This window comes from Xiphophorus hellerii, chromosome 1 (assembly GCF_003331165.1).
Source record: "Xiphophorus hellerii strain 12219 chromosome 1, Xiphophorus_hellerii-4.1, whole genome shotgun sequence".
NCBI lineage: Eukaryota > Metazoa > Chordata > Actinopteri > Cyprinodontiformes > Poeciliidae > Xiphophorus > Xiphophorus hellerii.
The window spans coordinates 22,749,949-22,774,078 of NC_045672.1; the positions used below are offsets into that span (position 1 = coordinate 22,749,949).

The window sequence follows — 24,130 nt, forward strand, 5'->3', positions numbered from 1 at the left end:
AGGAAAAATGGTCAAAATTCTATAAAACGTCCATTTCACCTTGTGAGATAACCAGCAAGAAATATTTCTTTTTTTTAGACCATTTTTTTTACATGTACATAGGTCTAAAGAGTGAGCCAGCATCATATTAGATCATATGGCTTAAGAATGGCATGCCAGTCAAATTCATATATTTAAAGATAGGTGGACAAATATTTTTGGTAATATCCAGCATCTTCTCTGCCAAAACTTCTATTTTTCTTACAGCAGCAGAAGGACACTCAAGGTAAATCAGCATGTCATACTGCAAATAAAATTTTTTGTTGTGCCTTAGTACATAATTATCAAAACCCCTCCTGTGTGACTGACTTAAATAACTTCTGCAAAGAAGAGTGGCTCATAATTGATGCATGATATATATTTAAAAAAACATCACCAGTTTTAACAAACAGTTGTTTGTTGCAGCCAAATATGGCTCAATCTTTAATTTGAGGTAATCATCTGTCCTATATATGGTTCTCTTCTTTTGCAAACTGCTTTTAGAATTTACTGTTTGGTAAGCTGAAAAATTGAAGCATGACGGGGGGAAAAGAAGAAAATACATTTGTACTTTTTTACATTTTCATTCTTCATATTGTAAAATAGAGGAGTCCTGTGTTGTTATGCCATCAGATCACCACAGCAGATCCAACAGTCATCAAATTACCTGAAAATTTGCCATGTAAATTCCTCGCAGTTTGCTTTTGTTCTCACAAAAATAAAATGCTTTTGTAAAATGCAGCAACGGCGATGCCAGGGTGCTCAGGCAGCTTCTTTGCTTCTTGGTCTTATCACCAATTTACAATTGGATGATCAATAACTTATATATTTGCAACACTGCAATAGAAAGAAAATGTGTTTTTATGTCTGTTCAGATCAAATAAGTTGAGAAACTTCTTCACAAGTCCATTTATTCTTTTTACAATATGTAAACAGTAACAAGACAAAGCTCTACACAAACATGCTCACAGGAAATATATGGCTGAAAAAGCAATATATATTTATGTCTACTCAGATGGGCACATTTTTGATTGGATTTACATCTGCTTTGGGTAACTGGCTACACAAAGACTTCACTAGGAGCTGACATTCATGTGAAGAAGTTTCATTTCAAATAACTTTTCTCAACACATAGAAATGTGATTGCAATAAACATACTATAAAAACATGTAACACTATAAATATTGTTCAGGTATCTTCTTACAAAAGCTGTACAGTTTAAATTGTTTAGGCTTTTTAATAAATCAGATTTTTTTTCCCCCATTTTAAATGTGTGGCTATATAACACAGAACTACAATACAAAACTGGTATGAAACCAAAACGCCACCACTGACATGAAGCAAACATGTTGGACTGAAATGTGTTGTTTAAACCTGCACTACTCGACATTAAGCAAGTGTGGTTTAAACCAAAAGAAAAGAAAAAATAAATCATTTTAAGTATTTGTGATGGCACCATAATCATTGTGTATAATTGTTGAAGGCTGTTTCAAATGTTTTGTCTCACAATATGGAGAGCAATCAAACAGCAGCAAAGTCCTATGGAGCAGCAATGAAAGAGAAATGAAGAGATTATCCTGTGGGTTGATATAATCTGAGCAACAATGCAAAACTGTAGAATGAAAAACATTTCACATCTCGAGACAGACTATTTTCACATGATTAACTGACTTAAACGCAGATGTGGAAACTGAAAATGAGAAGTGAACCGAAAACAGTCCAGTGACCACATATACAAATGGGAATGAAAGAGAGAGAGAAAAAAAAAGTGATTTGTCGTCAAGGTGCAGGGCTTGAAGCACCAACTTCGAGGCCACCTGCCTCACATTCACTCCACCGATGTGTCTGTAGTGTATCAGTTAGGTCACAGTGACACCAGAACTGTCCTTGTTTTTGTCAGTGTAGGTGGGAGAGTTGCTTTTGTCCGATATCGAGCCTGCGGCTGAGGGAATGGACTGCACAGCGGGAGAGTGGCCCGATGGTTTGACCAACGGCTCCGAGCCGGGCTCTGCCTCTGCTTCCTGCTGGGATGCTGTGGCTGGGAAAGAGCAAAAACCAACATGAGAGAGAAGACACTTTTTATGTTTGACAGTGACTTTTTAACTTTTTGTGCAACACAAAATCAAATCAGGCTACAAAATTGATATTAAACAATTCAATTTTCTTCAGTTGTCAAAGGGACCATGCCAATGCACACAAAAATGCTTTACAAGAAACAATCATAGCTTTTGAAATTTGTCATCATGTCAGGTTACGACTAGGCCTGTCGTGATAAACAATAAATCAATTAATCACATGATAAATGAAAGTTATAGACCTCATTTTAATTTATCGGCTTTATTGTTTCTTCCTGCCTTTCTCTCTTTCTATTGATGGGTAATGGGTCTCCCATTTTCAAAACCTGAGAGACACAGTAGTAGACAAAAAAAACGTAGGTATAACGGGTTCGATCGTGCAGTTTGTCCAGCCACACTGCAAGAGCAACACACCACACACGAACCGATTTCTCTCACCGACATTCAGATTTCAGACAGAAAATCCCGTAAAAGCCACTATATCACACGTGAATTTAGTGTAAACAAACACGGCCGATGACATAGAGGCAATAGCAATAGTTTGTGAGTTTATTTTAAGCGATAAAAGATGTAACAAAAAGAAAAGGCGTTGGATAAAAGAGTGGAGAACGGGTTTTACTTGCTGCACTATGATGTGGAGGTGAGTTATTCTGTTTTTTCGTCTTTACCATTTGTGTGTTTAAGCTTCATCGGTTAATTTGTATTTACCGTTTTAATGTTTAAAATTACATTGAGAACAATGGGCACAAAATAACGGCTACAAGTCTAGATAACTAATTTTAAAACCAGGCATTAATCAATGTTTTTCTAGAATCTACCTGCAATGCATGTGGCTAGTGTCAGTCCTGACTGAATGAATAGCATTATAACCTACAGTAGTTATGTCACGTTAACGATGAACAGCTGAAAAGTTACCGGGTTTATCAACTGCGGTAGCAATTTCACTCCAACTCCTCTCCTTGTCATTTCTGTGGATATTCTTTGCACGAAATGTTGAATAAACATTAATGTTGTTTCCACATATCATTCCCGATGTCCGCTGAACTTTGGGTTGCGCCGTGTTAGCTGTTTGGGATTCCCCTCCGTGCCTCAGAAAGCACGAATTGGAATCCGTGCTTTCTGATTGGCTACCTGTCACATTCAACAGGCTGCGTTCTCACTCCCAGTCTGGGAAAACTCCACACACTGCAATAAACTGGCCAAGACAATCCAACATGTTGAATATGCCTGTTTTAGATCGGAGCGGCCACGACGTTCTAACGACTGGACCCGATCAGTCCTAACACACAATACAGGATGATCGGTTACAATTATCGCAAGCGACAATCTAATAATGTTGGTCGTTCAAAGATTGTCGTAAGGGGAAAATCAGGGCAACAAATCGTGTAGTGTGAACTGGGCTTAAGGGAGGACTGAACTATGGCATCAGGTAGTCGGATATGCCCATCTTCTCTATCTAAATCTAATGATTATTGAAGGGCAATATAGTATACAGACTTTATAATCTGCACTCTTTTGGTTGAATGTAGTTTTTATTTCCACTTTGATTTTATGTTGTTTGGATTTTATTCAAGTGCATTTTTGTTAATGGAGACTGAGAGTCAATTTTAGTTTTGTTTTTGGTTGTTTTCTTTATTTTGTTTACAAATTTCAGTGTTAAATGTTCTTTTGAAAATAACGTGTACCTATTTTTGGCAGGATATCGCTTGGATTATTATGTCATTACCATTACATCAGTTTAAAAAGGTCTTCAAACAATATTATCAATTATCGCAATAATTTTTGAGACAGAGACAATTAATTGCTCAGCAAAATTTGTTATCGTGACTGATCTAGTTACGACCAAACTTGTATATGTGATTAACCCCTTTATCTCAACTGATGCCTCTAAAATATAATCCACTGCAACCAGCTGCCTTTAAGTCACCTAATTTGTTTTGTAACGACCTCAGGGGTTCATTAGAGAAACACAACTGAGTAAGTGAGTCAGGAGTAAAGGTAAGATTCGGTTATAAAATAATAACCCATGTGCTAAACGACCGAGAGAGCTCAACAAGTCCATCATCCTAAAATGGATAAGGAATCATAACTGCAAACCTGCAGAGAAATGTTTTTTCATCAATCTGAAGAGCATTAATCACAGACACAGCTAAGAGATCCATGGCAACTTTGAAAGAGCTGCAGAGATCCACAGATTATGCATGAATATTTGAAGTTTAACACAAGAAACATTGGAGCACAACTGAACTCGTTGGTCGACGTACATAACAGCAACAAAATTCTGGTGGCAACCTTATGTTGTGGAAATAATTTGCTTCATCGCATGGAAATTTGTGATCGCAATGTGACAAAGGGTACGAATATTTTTGCAGACATTAGACATTAACTTTTTAAACAAGCTAAGGTTGCTTGAAAGCTGCAGTAGCAACAGATGCTACGTTTTAAAGCAGATTGAAAAACAGTACAATAACTTAAAACTGAGAGAATTCTTGTTTTACCCGACTGTGTGCAGGACTTCATGTGCTCAGGCCAGTGTGCTTGCTGACAGGGGTAATCACAGTAGCTGGTATTCCAGCAGCAGTAGAAGATGGCCTCCTTCCTGCAGTTGGCGCACCACTGTTTCTTTTTGGTCTCATCCACCGCCTGCTGCTTCTCCAGCTCCATCTGTTTTTTCACCTCAGCAACCAAACGTTCCCGTTCCTGCTCAAGACTCTGCCTCATCTCCGCCATCGTCAGCTCTGCGTTCAAGTGGCAAGTTCAACATGAAGCCATGCTAACCGTCTTTGAAAATAAAAGGTAATCGCATGATATCCATGCAGCCCTGGAAGCAAAAACCTACCCAGATTATGCTTCATCTCTGATAACTCCTGCTGATGAAGCCACTGGAGTTTTTCGATCTCTATCCTCAGACGTCGAATCTGTAGCAAAAAATAAAAACGATCAAGAAATCAGTTGTGGTTAAAATAAAAGTACAACCTGTTGAAATAGGCATAAGCAAACAATATTTAGTTTTTTAAAGATCTTCAAAGTGCATAGGTAAAACATTTATTTTTATAAAAACACAGAAGCAGCCATTAAACAAAACTGTTAAACCCTATAATTAACTGAGGCGCAGAAATACACTGAAACCATTTTCTTCTAAATTATATAATCCAGCTGGGACATTTGGTCTTCTTTCCTTCACTACATTGCTTCACTTATTTGATGAGATTTACTAGCATTCCTTCCTGCTATGGTCCCACCACAGACTTTCAGATTTGGACTTTGACTGGGACATTTCAACAACTCAGAATTAACTTAATCAGTCATTTTAATCTGCCGTGTTTTTACATATCCCGGCAAGTTTTTGCTGTATAAAAAAAAAAAAAAATCTTAATGTTTTCACTCTAGAAATACTTTTATATACAGAGTTTATTATAGTAGAGACAGGGACAGACAGATGTACTTCTTGTCTTTCAGTTTATAAAGCCCCAGTTTCAAAACTCAACATAAACTTTTCAAAGCACTTTATTGTTTTTGTGGCATTAGTGGTTTTCGGGGGCAGAGAAGGAAGAATAAATGACATATTTTCTTCCCACCACTAAACACGGTAGACCTCCAAGCTGCTTTGTTATTACTACAAGTTTCTTAAACAACTTTTGAAGAGGCATCAATATGAGAGGGAGGGATTACCTCAGCAATCGTGTTTCCTGATGTACTTTTAGAGAGGTCGTTGTAGATTTCAGTCATTGTCCCTTTTATTGTGTCCATAATCTGTGAGAAAAATAATGAAGTTATACATTTTAAATACTTACAAAGCAAATCCAGAGAACAGAGCAGTAACTTTATCTAGGTTTTAATATTTGTCTTTAAATATTAGAAAATCTATGTGAAGGTTTCTAAACCTATTAGTAATATTATTAATGGGAATTGTGACTTACTTTGTTGGTGTATTTGGCGATATCTGCTGCTACATCTGCTGAAACTGTGGGGATCTGCAAGTCTGCTGACACCAGAGACGACGCAGCAGATGTGATCTGTCCCGCTGTTGATGAGGAGCTTTGAGCAGGGTCTTTTTGTTGCACTGCAGTTGACAAAGATGGAGAAATGTTAAGAGAAATTAAACAACCTGAAATAGTTATATAAGTTTTTTGGTGCATAATCCCAGTGGTGTTTTTATATTACCTTTCGCTGCTTGTCTGGTCTGATAGCGAGTGCTGGAGGAGTTCTGCTGTGACTGCAGCTGCTGGCTGCGCGTCTGACTCTGACCCTGGACACCCGACTGCTCTTCGTTCTGCTGCCTCTGGAGCTTCTGCACTTGCCATTTTTGCGACGACGTCTGTAACTTGGTGGGATTCCAGACCACCGCCTGCTGCACATGCTGAGCCGTCTCTTTAGGAAGAAGCGGCCGCTGTTTTTTTACAGTTGTGGGTGCTGTGGACGTCGTGGAGCCAGAAGGTGGCGCAGTGGTAGATCCACTGGTGGTTGTGGAGGTGCTGGGCTGACCAGATGCTGCACTGGAAACAAGGTTGAGCGCTGCTGTGATGGACGGCTGCAGAGAGTCCTTAAGGTTGGAGGCAGCTTCTCGTGTCGGTGTAGCTGACGCAGCAGATGAAGACAGCTTACCTAAACAAAAAGCAGGAAAGAATAACTAGGACTGCTTAATAATCCACCGCACAATCTGGATTTATAACATCAGCATTTTAAACCCAAACGATGTGAAAAAGCATTACAATTAAACCCCATTTGTAGAATGTAAGATGTATATTTTCTTTTTAATTGAGGGAGAAAGAGATCATTTTAAAAAAGGAACCAAAGAGTGAGCTTGAAGTCAGACTGTTGCATTAATCTGGTTTGCATTGTGTAAATCACTTGACCAGCATGTCTACACATTTCAAGGATTCTTCCGAAGTTTAATACGCAACAATAAATATTTTATGCAAATTTACGATGCAGACAGGCAACATTTGTAGAAGAAAATTACACTTTCCTGTTTTTCCTCCTGAGTATAATCACAGGGTTTGAGTCTTCTTCCAACTTTCTCCAAGTTCTGCCAAATCTAAGACCATTCTGATTTAAAAGTTAAGACCCAAGTGGAGTATGAAAAATGATGATATCTGGCATTATAGCAAGCTTCAATGTATTCCTTCTGTTCGTCGTTTTATTTAAGCCAGTTAGTGCCGACAGAATTCAGCCCACAATTAAAATTCCAGTTTTAAGCCAAGCCACAATAAAAAATAATCATGCCCATAAGCTGATTGTAGATAATGAAACGTTAAACTGCTTAAACATGGACTGAGACAGCTGCAGGAGCAATATTCCTTTGCAGGATTACTGCAGAGGCTGAATGACTGAGGAGAAACATTCCACTGACCTTGTTGCATCTGTGCATCATGGGGTTTGTTGCTTTGGCACAGTGTAATAACATAGTAAATAATAATTACTAAACTAAGGCTAAAAAAATCTAGTCTTTAACAACAAATGAAATTAAATTTTGAAAACTATGGGAAAGAGAGTAAAAATAGGAAAAGTTGTTCATAAGTTAGGGTTGTGGCTTAAAGGTTTGTCTTAAAAACAGAAAATGGTTTGAATGTTTTAAATTAAATAAAATCTGCCATGTTAAGGAAAACTATGGAAATTGTCGCTTCTTGCGATCATACAAGTGCAAAAAGCGGTAATGGTAGTCTCTTGAAAATGTTGTCAGAGAATTACCTGAAAATCATATCTACAAATCCAAATGTACTTATTCTACCAAAAATAGTTTTATACCAACATATCCAATCAAGACATTCCAGCATCACTATGACAATAAAAAAAACAAGAACCATGAGCAGCAGAGCAGACATGGCATGATCCTACCAGTACTTGAGTTTAGGCTTATTTTTAACTTATATTTTGTCTTAAAATGTGATGGAAACAGAGCACAACCATAAAGTGGACAAAGCCTCACCTTCCACCTTGGCAGCGTTGGACTCTTTAGTATTTTTGGCAGCGGCGGAGCTCGGGTCTCTTCTCTGCCTCTTTGCGTCCCGTCCTCCATGTTCGTCGCCCAGATCAATGACAAGCTCTCTCTCAGAATCAGAGTCCTGTTCAGCGGATGCAGAAGCTGTCTTGCCCTCTTCTGGTGGTTTAGGCTTTTCAGTGACGGGTTGAGACTGAGGTGTCCTGGGCTTTTCCTGCAGATCCCTGTCTGGACCGTTGCAGCCCGGCTTCTCTTTGAGCAAAGGCTCGGGGACAGCGGTTTTATCCCCCGTCGCTGTAACTCCCTCCTTACCCTCTCCCTCCGCACTCGCCTTTGACCTTTTTCTTTCTGCTTTCTCCTTGTCCTCGTGTGTAGAGTTCTTGGACCGGTGTTCTTCATCGCTGGGATATTCGCTGTCGCTGGAGTCAGATTTCTCAGAGTCCTCAGAGTCGCTGTGGTCCACATCTTTATACACATCTTCAGATATCTCATTAATACCTGTGTAGGCAAATGTAAAGGTCACAATTATTGTAGTAAATCACACAAATACAGAATCTCTGGACTGAATTGGACTACATGTAATTGTCTGATTTAAACTGTACCCATTCCTATTGTGAAGTAGCTTGACATGATTGTTTTACATCGGCACAAGATACAAAGATACAGTGTCAGACTACTCAAAACTGTTGGCCAAAGATGATCAAATTAATTATTTTTATATATTTAACAAATCCAAATCCATGTTTCAAACGGTTATAAAGTATATCTATATTTACCCAGCTGTGCTTTGCAGCTTTCAATGGTCTTGTCCAGACTCCTGATGGGTCTCTTTGGAGTGGTGACGGTAGTGGGGGCTGCTTGTTGTTGCTGCTGCTGTTGCTGCACGGTCTCACTTAGTTCCTTCAGGTCCATTTCAGCCTTCACTCGATCTGAGTTAAACATAAATTACAGGACAACAGTCACGGTTATCATATGTCAACTATGTACACCCTTCCAATTCAGTCAACAAGATGTTTACTGTATTCCGATGGGATTTTGTGCAATAAATCCACATAAGACACGTGCATAATTGTGATGTAGGAAGAAAAGTTTTCATGGGTTTCAAGATTTTATTTAATAATTTTTTTTTTTTACAAACAAAAATCTTACAAGTGATGCCTACATGCAATCAGCCTCCCAGAGTTCCAGCAGTTGGTCTTATGGGGGATGCGTCTATTAGCTTTCCACAAGTAGACACCGGCATATTTGCTCATTCTTCTTTGTAAAATTACTTAGTCAGTCAGACTGGATGGAGAATGTGTGTAGACAAGTCAAGTCCTGTCACAGTTTCCCAATTGGGTACGATGTGTATTGCGGCTGTGCCATTCTAAACTTATTCAGCTAAAACAAAGCCTCATGACCACAACAAAAAAGACAGAAAACAAGTAATGACCATATTTTAATAAAATATTGTGATGGCATGACCAACTTTTCCATTTTTCAACAGACTGAATGTTATTAGCACACATGTTAATAACACATGGAATGTATCATATATCTTTGTACTTAGAATTACACACAGCTTTACCACTTCTACTATTTCAGTAATAAATTAGATGACTTCTGAATGCAGGTGGTTGCACTGGATTTCATTTGGCCGTATCAAAGTAAAAGGAATGGAAAGCAAGTTTTTTTTAATTTTTAAAAACATGCACTACTTTGCATTGTTATTAAAATCCCAATTGAATACACTAATGTTTCTGGTTGAGATATGATAAAAACTTAAAGGGACCTATATATTGTTACTGGGTTATCCATCATAAATACTATTTTATGTGTTACTGACCAAGGTTAAGGTTGAGGATGCCTCCAGTTCCTGCTGTCCTGTCCTGCTTAGGAACCAGTGCAGAGTTTATGGGTTTTGGACTGCTGCTCACACTAGCAGTTGGACCAGGCTTCCCCGAAACAGGAGATGCTGTAATTACAAGATTTTGCTAAGTATTTCAAAAGCACTAAGATCGTCATCACGGCCGCCAAAGAAAAGAAAACTTGAAATATGATCTACCAGTGCAGTCCATCGATTCCTCTCCAGTGCTGTAGTGTAAGGCAGGGTTCCTGCTCGGCTTCTCGGTTTCTTGCTCCCCATCAGACCCCGTGTGAACCGAGGAGTTGGTGCTCATTGGAGACCGAGGCATTTCCATCATTGAGGCCCGCCGGCTCATCCCGCTGGGCGTAGAACTTTTGCTGAGGATCATCTTGGGAGAGGAAGTCATGTCAAAGTTGAAGCGGAGCTTGTCTGGCTTCTCTGTTTTCACCGTCCCGGCATTGGGGTTGTTGGGATCCGCCAGCATCTGCAGCTGGTTGTTGGGTGTGTAGGGAGTGCGGAAGGGTGCGTAGTTAAAAATGCCAAATTTTTTGCGGATGTTTTCCACGTAGACCTCCATCTCTTGCATGGCGCTGTTGAAAATGCTCTTTGTTTTCTTCACAGAGAAAGGGATTTCTTTGGACATCAGGTAGCAGTTGTTGATAGGAACCCAGGCACTGAATGGACGACGGCAAAAAGAATATGAAAATCAGCAACTTAGAAAAATGTATTAAACGATTCGCAACAAGAGCTGTTTCCCTTACCGATCATGTTGCCCAAAGAAGCGTGCGTCTACTTGACCATCCTTTTCTCTGAGTGCTTTTGCCGGCCAAAAAGGAAAACCCTTCAGCTTAGCCCAAACCAGAGGGTGAGGCTGACTCTATTGAAAACAAGGAAAAGTAATTCAATATGCTTCAAATATGTAAACACTCTGTAAATATGGTACTCAAGATAAAGCAAAGACCTACACATGGCTCACAAAACCAGTTATCCCTTTTTTGGCAAGAAGACAAATAGCACTCAGGACACACCTCAATCTCATTCATCTAAAAATGAATTTTAAAACAACATTAATGACGCACTACTTATTTTTATTCTGTCCATAACAATTTAGAAGAGAACTTTTACCTCATGTTCACAGATCTTGACAATGACCTTTGCAGTTGCTGTTAATTTATGATTACCTGAAAAAGAAATTGTAGTAATTTTATTTTTCTTTGGGGGTTTGCACAGTAAAAGGAGTAGGTATAAATATTTATAAATGACAAATTGCCAAACCTCCATTATAGATAATGCAGTTGTGTAAGATCCACTTCATATCAGCAAGAAAAGCCTCGGTGCAGCCATACATTTTCTTTTTCACATTCTATCAAGAGGGAAAAAATATATATTTACATATTCAAGGACAATAAAACATTTTAGTGGAAAAAAGTAGCATTTGGTAAAGCTGTCCCTTGCTTTGGGTGCTTAAAAATGTTAGTACCTTTTCTATAGTACTTAGGTCCATAGGGTGGAAGATGTACTCTGCATAATCCGGATGCTGTTCTAGTGACACGGGTTTCTGAAATGGCTCTGTCTGCTCATTAAAGACAAGCATGGGACAATTGTTAAAGCCTGAACTTTGAAAGACTAATCTCCTGAAGCCACAGCACCCTTTGCATCCATGTCCAAGACGCAGTTAAAATAAATTCTGATTTTATTGCAGTAGCATAATCCCACACTGAAAATTTTGTTGCAAGATTTTGAAGATTTTTTTTAAAACCTCCCTGTTCCAGACTCTTACTGGTGGGCAGCAGATAAGAGAAATGTATCAGTTTGTCACATTAAGTAATGGATTATTTATTGAAAGATTCTTGATATGTTGACCAAATTAAACTTAAATTCAAAGTGTACAATTTAAACTTTTTGTGGTCCGGACACAGTTTTATAGGAATTTTGTTTTAAAGAGAACTAAAACTTTAGTTTTACTGTGAGATTTTCTGCTCTATAGAGCGAGTGCACTCCAACAAAAGATTGGACTTGGATTGGTTTCAAAATCTTTCAGTATGAGATCATGCAACTGCAATGAAAAAATAAAAAAACTGTATTTAAAAATTGTAGGAATTTTTTAAAGCATAGTTTTCAAAGGTTGCTGTTTGTTGCAGGATTTTAGAATATTATTTCAAAAATCTGTGTACAATACAATACAACAAATAAAATGGCTTCCTTACCCCAGGCTGTTTGATTTTTTGGAGTGCAAATTTCAGTAAGTAGGAGAGTTGGTCTATCGTTAGCATTGTCATTGCTTTGCTCTGGGTTTCAATGCACTCAGCAACTGTTATTTTCTGAAAGAAGATAAAATGAAGACAAGAATTATTGTATAATCATAATAATAATAATAAACAAGCAAAGTTAAACTTTGTAAAGTTTATCCCACAGGTCATTTTAGCTATACATCTTAAAAAATAAACCAGGTTTTTTTCTGTAAAGCCCCAGTTCATGGTATTCTTATAGCATCAGGTTGAAAGCCCCAATGCTATAAGAAAATCAGAACTTGCACAAACTGAGTCACAAATGCAGAGTGTAGCCAGGGGCATCACTGACTCCCATTCCCAAAGGTTAAAAAATAGAAACAGCTTTAGAGAAATGCAAAACAAATTATTTAACAGATTACTTTCAAATAAATAATTCAAATTAAACAGGAATCATCAAATATGGAAGTGGTAAAAAAGATTAGAGAGGAGACATAAGATTATAATTTTTATATTCATATTTCATTACTTAACATTACAGCTTTATCGTTTTGTAAATATGCAAGCTGTAGTCATAATATCAATCAGATATTAAGTATTTGTCCATTAATTTGTCATTTTGAATTTTATTAAACAGGTGACCAAGTTTTAGGGAAACTAAGAAATTGATCTAAATTTAAAAAATTAAAAAACTACTTTCATTCAAATCAAGCACCTGCTTTAGCAATTCTTTGCATGCAGAGCAATTGCATCTACATTTATACTGGGCCCTGCTCAAGGTTCTTTACTTGAGTTGCACCTGTACATCAATTAGAATATAGTTAAATATATATTAGTAACTCCATTCAAAAACCAAAACCCATTACAGACGTTACACACAGTGATATATTTCCAGTGTTTATTTCAGGTAATTCTGTTGATTATGGCTTAGAGGGAATAAAAAACTCTCACAATCCTCTCGAGGCTGTGGGATTCCCACCACACCTCTTTCTTCCACTCAGTTTTTCATTCAAATTTTTCGATCAAGAAGTGTTTCCCCAGACTGGTCTGCATGTTTTAGACGTTTCTCTGCTTTAAACACACCTGATTCAGATGACTGCAGTTCAGCAAAATCCCGATAATAAGCCTAAACTGAAATTAAGGGAGCTGAAGCGGGGAAACATGCAGGGCAGTTCGCCTTTGAAAAACCTGGGCCGCAGTACAGCTACTGTCTGCAGGACTACAGGATAACTTTTAAGTGAGTCATCTTCCTCGTGTTTATGAAGGCCACCCTCATTAGCTATAATCATTCAAATAACATCTGAAAATATCAGTGTGTGTATAATGAATTCATGTAATTACAAGTTTTTACTTTATGATGATTATTTATTGAGCTGCACCTGAGCCCACGTTCGTCACATTTTGTTATTTTGTGCAGATTTTCATCTCCTGTAGTGACAGGATGATGTACCATGGTGGGTCATTTGTCTCCATGTTTCGGCCTGTACCACAGGCTGAAGCAGGTCATTACACTGACTTATGTCTTCACTGGGACACCTCATTTTTGTCAGCTGAGCCATGCTGAATTTAACAAGCATCTGCCTACGCCCACACCCACACACAAACACACGTCGTCCGTGCGATACCTCACACTCTGGACAGAACCAGTCGCCCTCGGGCTCGGCTGGTAGTTTGAGGCACTTGGCGTGGTACACCCTGGGGCAGAGCTCACAGCAGAGCACCTGACCCTCGCGGTGGCACAGCCAGCAGTAGAAGTCATTCCTGCCGTCCTGCGGTACAACATCAACAGGGTCTGTGGTGAGTGCTGGCTGCTTCATATAGTAAAAGGGACCATGTCTTAGCTCTGACTGAAATGCAGGCAAGAGAAACAGGGGGCAGGTTTCAAAAACACGCAGGAACACAAAAAAAGGTGCAGTGCAACAGAAACAAGGTAGTATTAAGGTGAGGCAAGCAGGGTAAGCAGCACAAGGGACAATAAAGGCAACAAAACCTACACAATGGTGCTTTTTGCAAATAGGAGAACAATAAATCAATTCCACTAAAATTGGGCTTCCCTTTTTAAAAGATACATAAATGGTTTGATTGTGCTCATGGTGAATACAAGTGATAAAATTTAACAGAGTCAAACCATAAACTATTTTGCCAAAAGTATTCATTCATGCATCCAAATTATTGCTATCATGGCCACAGGTGTTTAAAATCCCGCATCTTTTCAGGCAGACTGCTTATACAAATTTTTGTGAAAGAATGGGCCCTCTCAGGAGCTCTGCGAATTGCAGCAAAGTTCAATAACAGGATGCCACCTGCGCAATTGTAAAAATTTCCAAACAACACGGTTAACTTGTAGTGGTATTATAACAAAATGGAAGAGATCAGGAATGACAGCAACTAAGCCAATAAGTGGTAGGACATGTAAAAATCACATAACAGTGAGATGGTGAAGCATTCAGGGGATAAAGGTCAAATTTTCGGAAGAGACACTTGAGTACAGAGCACCAAATTTCATGTGGCCTTCTAATTAGCTGAAAACCTGTGTGTAGAGAGCTTCATGGAACTGGATTCCCCATGATGAGAAGCTGTGTCCTAACCTTACATAACCAACTGACAGACGGAGAGTCAGTTCCTTTCACTGGACAATGCTTGTATTGCATAAACCTCCAAACTTTGTGGGGAAAATTCTGGGGATAGGGCCTTTCTGTTCCAACATTACTGTACAAAGCAATGTCCAAAAATGAGTGAGTTCATGGAGGACAATCAAGGAGTTCCTGACCTCAACCTGATAAAGCTTCTCAAGCTAGTGCAAGCCGTAGAAGTTGGGCCGGCATCGTGTTAAACTCTGTGGATTAGAATTGGGATACCACTCAATGCCATGCGTGTCAAGGCATCTGAACAAATACTTTTGGCAGCGTAGTGAATTTAATGACAATCATATTAAGACAAAATATGCTCATGTCAGAGTAAAAACCAAAATATAAATAAATAGATGCACTTATCAAAACAAACTCAGTGTCTGAAATACATGGTTATGTTTAAAATGCACTTAAGTCAAAGCTCAATATGCACAATAAGTGACTTTTTATGCATTGCTATCAGCAGAGTATTTTTATTTCTCTCAGTTCTGCTGGTTGAATCTGTTTACATGATGCTTATATTGATGTTTTTTCATGCCAAACAGCTCTGCTGACTCTTTTAGGAAAATGAGGGACTGGACTACATTTCTTCAGTGACTCATTTCTCTTTGCATACCTTCCGCTATTTGTAGCACTAAAGCAAGTATAGAGAAGTCTGATTCATTACTGTCAGGAAACCTATTCACCTCTGTGGGCCTTTCAACCAATCTTAAGTGCGAAGAAAGTACCGCATAGCTCAAACAGTTCAACTGGATAAATATTAGCATGAAAGTTGCAAGTTCATTAGCCAGCAATTATTACACTCCAAACAGTCCTTTGCAGTACGAGTATTGCACACACTGATATTGTTATTATGATATATGTTGCAGGCTTAATCAGCACATTGGACAACTACAAGTGAATTGAAAATAATTTGGATTTAATCAAGATTATGTGTTTGGTTTTGCTCTGAGAGAAAAAGGACTAGTGGCAGGGACTGGTCTAACAATATTTATGTTTTAAAATGTTACACAACACAAAGACACTTCCAAATTAATGAAGAGAAGTGTGTGTGTTAAAGGGACCCCTGACGATCTCTTACAATCCGATAAAAGCAGCAGGCCAGGCCTGAGTTTGCGATGAGCCTCCAGGAGCCTTACCTGGTCTTTGTTGTTACAATTCACAGCTCCTGGCTTTTTCTTTTTCTTAAGGGGACTGGGAGAAGTGTCTGAAGGAGAGTGTCCATTGGAGGAATGGGTGGGACTTGACACCTTTCGCTTCTGTGGTGCTGCTGATCGTTCCGCTGAACCTGGTGCATCAGGTGCTGAGATGAAAAGGCTTGTGTCATTCGAACTGTACCACTTGTTGTATAAAAGTAGACAAGTTAGACCAAAAATAAATTAATAAATGCTCCAATAGATAATTTCCATTACCAAGAAAATATGTTAAGCAGAGCAGTATGCTAAATTGTTTCATTAAGCAACACACCATGTCCTGCTCTAAAGAAACATAACACCACATTAGAAACAAAGTCATTGATATCAGTTAAGAGGTTAAGGGGGTTAAAACGGCATATTAAGAATCAGAAACTCCAGGAAACATAAACCAAAACCCTAACAGGACTACTCCAAGAGCACAGCAACTATTCATCCAAGTCACAAAAAGAGCCCAGAACAATATCAAAAATACTACAAGCAACAGCTTCCTCAGTTAAAACATTGGTGCTTATGATTCAACAATGTAAATGAGACTGGGAAAAATGACATCCCTGGGAAAGGCCAAAACCACTGCTGATTTTGTTGAAAAAATAAAAATCCATCCAAATCTAACTAAGATGTTGATGCAAGACCCATTCGTGCTTGAAAATCCTCCAATCTGCTACTCCTACTAAATTAAGAAAATTCTGCAAAGAAAAGTGGAATAAAAGTCTTCCACAGTGTTTGCAGGTAATCTCTAAGCTTAGAGAGCAGTGGTTATTTCACATAGGGCCAGTTTAGTTTGGATAGTTAAGGTGAAATCATTTTGAAACTGCATTTTGTATTTACTTGGGTAAATCTCTCTGATATAACTCATTTGATGATTTATTACATCCAAGTACAACTAACAAGGCAATTAAGGGGAAATAAAATCATAGAGATTTATATCCTAACAAGAGCCTAGCAATATTTTAGTTTGCTTCCTTCATTGACCTAAGGATTTACTTCAACACCATTTACATCACTGCAAAAGCAACCAAACATTTTAAATATAGCTAAATAAAGGAATGCCTGAAATCTTTGAGTACATAAATTAAAACATTAAAACAAATCCCTAAAAGGCTTCATCTAAGGTGAAGGGTGTGTGCTGATTCCTGATGGAAAAAGCCATACAGTCATAACATATCACTGTTGCAGATCTAATGCCCATTAGCATGCATTAACCTCTCAAAATCCAATAGGAAAATCCTGTTGTGTTCTCCGACACCATCATGTTTGACTTCTGATAGGACATGCACGGCCTTAAGAGACTTACCTTTCGATCGCAGAGAAGCGTCCATCCCCTCTACCACATCCGGCTCTTTCTTTATCTCCTCCTCAGCCAGACTGCACAGCAACGAACACGAGCACACAGGAACACAGGAAGAGGGGCAAACACAGAGTCAGAGAGGGTGTTCAGAAACCACATCAGCGTTATCTGTAAACAAGTAGAACACCACCTAAGGCACTGGGTCCCAGAGGACCTGTCAACAGGGATTCTACCGGTTTCCATTGTTTTTTTATATCTCATCAGACTTGAACGCATCTTTGACTTTTAATGTGACGTTCAAACGCTTTCCACATTTTCAGCTACTATCAAGTCGGAAAATGTTCTTTATACTCCAACAGAGAGACCAGTAACAATCACCATGGCAACATTAATTTGACAAATGAATGATCACAACAACACATAGGACCTTTTAGCCAACATTACCGAGTATCCGCGCTCGTCAGAAGATGTCACAGACGAAGTAAAATTGTGGCTCAACTGGGCCACGGCCTGTTTTGTTTATGACAATCGGCGAAAAGACCTAGACTAACAAGAAATCCAAAGAGAGCTGCCCCATGCGAAGAGGACAGCCTCTCGTTGTAATTAACAGTACACACTTCTACCACCTTCCAAGCCCCTTCAGTAACAACAGCAGACTCTCTGGAGGATTTAGGCCTTTTCTTGGAGACCATTCAGGTCATCTCAATATTCTTGAACAAAATCTTTACCAAATAATCTGTTTGGAATCCACCAACTATAGAGATTCGCTTTCACAAAGCCTGCTCAACATAGAAGTCAAACCATTAACCTCTGACAAAAAATAAATAATAAAAATAAATAATCCTCACTCCCCCCCCCCGTCTTTGCTCCTGCAAAGCATCTCGTTCCCTCTGTGGTTACAAAAAGCAGAATAAAAAGAGGGTTTGGCAATAAATGAGGGTCTTTGGCTCTTCTTTTGTCCAAGCAACACAGGGCCTCGTTCCAAGGATGTGCCCTTTATTCAAAAGACCAGGGAAAGAAGCCCTCCAGAGAACCCCTGACAGGTCACACACTCGATCAGTTAATAGCTCTGGCTGCTGCAGCTCTGGTTTCCAGCTGAATGATAGGGTTTCAGTCTGCAACTCGAATGCCCACAGTTGTGGGATGGTTTTATTTTCACTTGGAAAACTAAAACAATCCTCTTTACGCCTCCAGACTCCATTTTTACAGAGAAACTCCAGACAAAGTTGGTTAATTTGCAGCCAAGCTGTGGATATACGATGGATAAAATGTAAGCCCAAAAGTCTGAATGTGAACAGATGATCCAAAAGATAAGATTTGATACAAACAATGAAACCCAGATATAATGCAATCAGCCAGTAGTTACTTAAATTCCTCTTTGTGGTTCTTCTACAACCCAAAGACCTAAACAAAATGACCATTACTCAAACCAGGAGAGACTTTAAAAATGAAGCAATTCGAGAAAGTTTATCAAACTGAAATAAAAACATTAAACAAAGTTTAAGCTATGACACATGGAGATCTTGTTTCAGCTAGACCAGCTTTCTCACAAGCGCACACACACCCCTTCAGGGCCTTCCTGTTCCGGACTGAGTGAACAAACGAGGCCCACATGAAAATAAGAGACGTTAGCCGAGTCTCCACCACAGCCCTGAAAAGGAGAGAATGTTCGCCATTCTTCAGCAGAGCTGCACAACAACCTCGTTTTCAAAACCTTCTTAGAAACATTGTCAAGAAATTTCTGCAGCCACCAAAAAGACAAGATGAGCTGGAGTAAAAAGGTATCCAAAAGGGCTTTTTTTCATATCCATCAAGCAGCAAGCAGACTTAAAGGCAAATAAATCCCCAGCAGAGAGTCAGATATATTCCAGAAAGAGCAAATAAAAAAAATTACACACACACATTTCTCTTCTGCAAGTACTGTAGTACCTGATGGACAAAAAGGAAACAACACTGAGTCACTGCCTTCAGATTCCACTCCTGTGAGAGACGAGCAGGGTTCTCTCGTCACAGAAAATGGAGGCCACAGCTTGCTACCCTCCCCCCCACTCTCCCCCATCCCCCACTCCAAGGCTGAGACTCGGGCACGGGCACATCCACGCAGGAGGACCGGCGAGAGATCTGTGGAGATTACAGTCCAACATTTCTGAAAAAATAAAGACGGTTGTGTCAGGACGAACCTTCATGAACCAATCACAGAAACAAGAGGGAAAACAACAGCGAGGAGACACGGGAAAATCCAGCAGGACGAGAAGCACCGGTCTGGATTCTCCCACCCCCCACCTCTCCACCTCTTTCAGTATGTCTTCGATCCTCTTCCTTCTCTCCTCTATGAACACCACTGTCGCAGAATAATTAGATGTCATTTTTAAGGAAGGAGAGACCCAGAATGTGAAACCAGAGTCAGATCCTGACGAGCCCATTTCTATGCGTGTCATAAGAGGCTTGTTAAATTCCTAAATATCTGATACAAAGCAATTTCAGAGTACAGAGACAATCTATCATGTGCAAAACAATATGTTGGACTGAAACTCCAAATGAAAGCAACTTAGATTGGTTCCACTGGCTAAAAAAGGAGCAACAAATAAGCATACGGAGCAGAATGCAACATAAAAGTAACAAGAAAATCATTTTTCAGCTATACAACACAACTCAGAAGGTCCAAAGCCACCAAAGAGACTCAGTTTTCCAACCCAGTAGTCACTAAATAACTAAATAGTTCCTACATTTGATAAAATAATGCATTTATCTGCAATAGAAAAACTTATCACAACAATATTCATTGCTATCATACACAATAAATCCTGTAGAAGAGAAAAATATTAGACCTGGATTTTTATATAAGGCTGTACAGGATGAACCAAAGATGGCTGTGGAATTTTCCAGAAGGCCCTTGCTCTCCCTGCCGTGCTCCCTCCGATTGTCAATCTTTAACCTCAGCTCTGGCTGCAATTGGCTGGAAGGCCAACAGGCTGGAACGCCATTGGTCGGCTGCACTGTGCCATACAGATCAGTGTGCGGGCTCCCCTCTTCCTCTTTAAAAAGCCTTTTTTGCTGCAATGCAGAGATTTTCCTTCTGCATTAGTCGGTTTTATTTTTCTCCTCTCAGTTTAGCTTATTCCCCATCTTAATAATGGCAGCATAAAATTCTAAAAAAGGGGGATTTTAATCAAGGATTTATGGGCGATTACATTTGTGCATATACAACTGTGATTTATGGCTCTACTATTCAACATCTGTCACCCTGTTGCCTCAGAAGGAGGCCCAGATTGGTTCCCCGACTTATCTCACTACCAGTGAGAAAATTACACGGCATGCTTTTGATACCTAATAATCAAGCCAGTAAAAGTTTGACTTTTGGTTTTGATTTTACAACTTGAATTAGTTGCAGGCCAAAAAACCCTCTCTGATTGTAATGTTCCTATTTTCAGGGTTTATGTAGATCAAAACTGCCTCATGTCAGCCCACAAGAGAAAGAGATCCCTCTTTGTTTCCCCCACGCAGCTGAGATTGCTATAAGGGTGCTACGTGACGTAACATGGTGTTCTGCCTATGTTCTGATAAATAGAGCATGACACAACGAAGCATTTGCTTACATTTTGAGTAATCTGTTTCATTTTTTTTTACATAAAATCTTTTTTTAAAAGAAGTCATTTTGAGATGTTTGAATATAAAATAACCTGTCTTACCTTTGTCCGACTTCCTACATTGAATTTCTAGTTGAAGACAAACCTAGCTGGCTTTTTTGTTTATGTGTTCAAAGATACGAAAAAAATAGAAAGCAGCAAGAGTAGGTCGAGAAAAACAACCTAACAAAGATTAGATCCAATCACTGAAATTCTTCCTAAATCCTGTTCAGATGTTTAAATATTACATAATACAAAGATCCTCTTAAATCTTGTGTTGTTTCTTTGTCCTGGTGTCTGATCTGTAAAAGGGAGGGTAAAGTTCTTTCAACATGAGCTCTCTGAACACAAAATGGCCACTGTGTGTATGCGTGTGTGTGTGTGTGTGTGTGTGTCTGAGAGTGGAGGAAGCAGCTTCACAGTACAGTTGAAGAAGTCAGGGGCGGAAACCTCAGGCCCATGACTCTAATAAGTCCCGTCTAGTGTTTTTCAGCTTTAAAGATTAGACTGGCGGGAAAGAGGGGTTCAAAAACAGGTTTGAAGCTGCAGTCATTCTTTGAGGAGTGTGAAGAATAGAAACTCCTGTGTCAACAAACAGAAAGTCATGCAGATTTCAGTTTCAAAATGTTTCAAACTGCTCTAAGTTTTGCCCTGAACTACCTTCACTTCTTCCAAACACGCATGTTGCCACTTGCTCTTCCTCCCTGGGCCTGGCATGAGATAAGAAGCCAGAGCAGAGCAAGTATACTTGCACAGGGTACATAGTACCCCCAACCTGCCCATCCCCCTTGTTTCTCTGCCAGGCTACAACACGAGAGCAGCAGCAGAAGCAAGGAGATGAGAGCACAACTTTTAGATCAAGCTCTCTTTTGCCTTGTACACAGGAAAAAGTAAAAGGATTTGAAATGGTGGGATCTGCCTGCTGTATGGCAGCCTGGCTGTCTGGGGCACACATGTGACCCTGAGACACAGAGAGAGAGCAAGGGTGATTGTCGTTACCCAACCCACCAACCCCCCAACCCTAAAAAACCCCGGTGGAAGGCGCAGAGGCCTGACGAGGCCTCCAATCCAGCCCAGCTCCTCCTCCTCTTCCTCCTGCTGCACACTAAGCTGACTTTAAAGGTGTGCATATTCATCATGAGAAACCCCACAAGTCAGCACGACAACAAGAAAGGAAGCCATGTTGCTATCAGAAGGCTGAGATAAAAAAGACAGAGCTTACCTCTGTGGATGCATGGCTGCCTGACACAATGTTATGTCAACACTTATAAAACATGGAGGACACTCTCAGCCCTCAGCCGGGGAAGGCTCCGCTCTTCAGGCAAGGCGATCAGGCCCCGGCGATGTTAGCCAGATCCTGACTGGTCGCCTCCCTCGCAGGCGAGATACAAAGCTGCGCCTGATTGGCCGAAATGTTTCCTGAGTAATTATCTTTGTTCAGTGCAGGCAGGGGCAGCTCTGTGAGAGTCAGAGGCAGGGGAAGAAAAATGAGCACAGAGCTAGGTCTAAATCCACACAAATATATGATTAAGAGGAGCATTTTTGACATACAAACCCTTTGTGAGAGTGTTCTGAAGCGTCCAGGAGGAGAATCTGTCGGCAGCTCTCTCAGTGGAGGATTAAAAGAGTGAAACTGTCAGCCTGTGGAGTGTTAGGAGCAGGACACCATGGCTTCCCTGAACAAGCCTCCATTTTTTATGTGGAGAGGGCCTTTGTTTAAACTCCTCCCTCCCACTCTGCTTCCTCTAGACTTGGAGGGGGGGGGAAGAAGCCACTGCTCTGCACCTATTAAGAATGCAAAAAGGGAGAATTACGTTGCAAGTGATAAATGATCTACACTGGCTTACACTACAGCTTGTTGTGAAGGGAATCAAATAAACTAACATGACATTTAAACATAATTCAATATAGTTACTGAAGTCATAATCTTGGCAACTAAAAAGGTCACCCAGAGGTAGACAACCAAACAAAAATGTATTTATCCAACATCTGAATTATGTTTAGCATTTCAGTTGCTAATGGTTGAATAATTAGGTTTTCCCATACCTTATTTTTGTTGCCTCTTTGGGACTTCAGGACATTTTCACACAGCTGTAATGTTTTTTTAATGATGACATAGCCAAAAAAAAGCATTTTAATGGGGGTGGGATCAAACACATTGTAGATATAAATCCCAATAAAAACCTCACTCTAAGCTGACAGCATATTTTGTGACAATATTATGCTCTGGAAGGGATTGGAGCAAATATAGGTAAATCTCAATAAATAGAAAATCATTGAAAACTCCTTGTATTTCAGCAATTTAATTCAAAAATCAGCAAACTAATTACACAGAGTGATATATTTCAAACAGTCATTTAATTTAATTTTGATTACTATAGTCTACAACTAATAAAACCCTCAAATGAAGTCTCTTACAACAACACATGAGAACATCCATCCATTGTCTACACCCACTTATCATTTCAGGGTTGGGGGGGGGATGGTGCCTCTCTCTAGCTGTCATTGGGCAAGAGGTGAGGTACTCTCTCTGAATATGTCACTAATCCATCACAAGTACACACAGAATTAACCACCTATAACTCTCTGCTCATTTAGAGAGATTAATTTACATGCATGCATGTTTTTAGACTGTGGAAGGAACCTGAAGAAGCCAGAGGGAACACTCAAACTTCATGCAAAAGGAGGCCGGGATTTGAACCAAACACATTATTGCAACATTTTAGTGTTAACTGTTCTACCAAGCAGCCATACATACGACCCATAAAAAAGGGTGTTACTGAGAAGCATGTCCATATATTGTAAAGTATATGTAAAGTATATTCATTCAGATATATATATATATATTTTTAATATACTTTAAGTGACAACTAACATTTATTTTATTTATGTATTTGCTAATATATTTATTATTCAAAACTTTTCAATGTCCAATGTTTATATATATGGGTACTATATATTGTTTTCAATGTATTTGCCATTATTTTAAGTTTTAATCACCGTTTGGATGTTAAACATTAAGTAGTTATTGTTTGTCTTAGATTTTTCAAACATTTCCTATTTATTTTTTATTTGCTTATAGCACAATTGTGTTTCCTCATCCCCCATAACTGTTTGACTTGATTGTCTTATCAGTTATTCTTTTATTAAATATTTGTAGTGCTTTTTTTAGTTCATAAGTTTTCAACCTGAGAAAATAAAGACTTGTGTTATTGGAAAAGAAGGAATAATTGTTTGACAGATACCCCCAGAATTGTTGCCAGGTATTTAAATAACATGAAA

General features: G+C 39.2%; 1 protein-coding gene across 6 annotated transcripts; it reads right to left on the reverse strand.

Moving 5' to 3' along the window:
- Nucleotides 1-912: 912 nt before the first annotated feature.
- Nucleotides 913-22,542, reverse strand: LOC116723649 (protein kinase C-binding protein 1). 6 transcript variants are annotated; one of them, XM_032569149.1, is made up of 21 exons: nucleotides 22,404-22,542; nucleotides 22,071-22,306; nucleotides 17,229-17,299; nucleotides 15,878-16,041; nucleotides 13,734-13,877; nucleotides 12,088-12,201; nucleotides 11,361-11,453; nucleotides 11,156-11,243; nucleotides 11,006-11,061; nucleotides 10,846-10,923; nucleotides 10,642-10,757; nucleotides 10,079-10,554; nucleotides 9,860-9,988; nucleotides 8,811-8,963; nucleotides 8,023-8,532; nucleotides 6,258-6,698; nucleotides 6,014-6,156; nucleotides 5,766-5,846; nucleotides 4,933-5,011; nucleotides 4,592-4,831; nucleotides 913-2,056 (listed from the first exon to the last, which is right to left on the reverse strand). In XM_032569149.1, the coding sequence occupies exons 2-21, from the start codon at nucleotides 22,082-22,084 to the stop codon at nucleotides 1,878-1,880; spliced, it is 3,369 nt and encodes a 1,122-aa protein (XP_032425040.1). In that variant the 5' UTR covers nucleotides 22,085-22,306; nucleotides 22,404-22,542; the 3' UTR covers nucleotides 913-1,877. The 6 variants fall into 6 exon arrangements, with proteins under 6 accessions (XP_032425040.1, XP_032424641.1, XP_032424722.1 ...); XM_032568750.1 differs by having other exon boundaries at nucleotides 13,734-13,955; XM_032568831.1 differs by having other exon boundaries at nucleotides 13,734-13,955; nucleotides 22,400-22,542.
- Nucleotides 22,543-24,130: the final 1,588 nt, after the last annotated feature.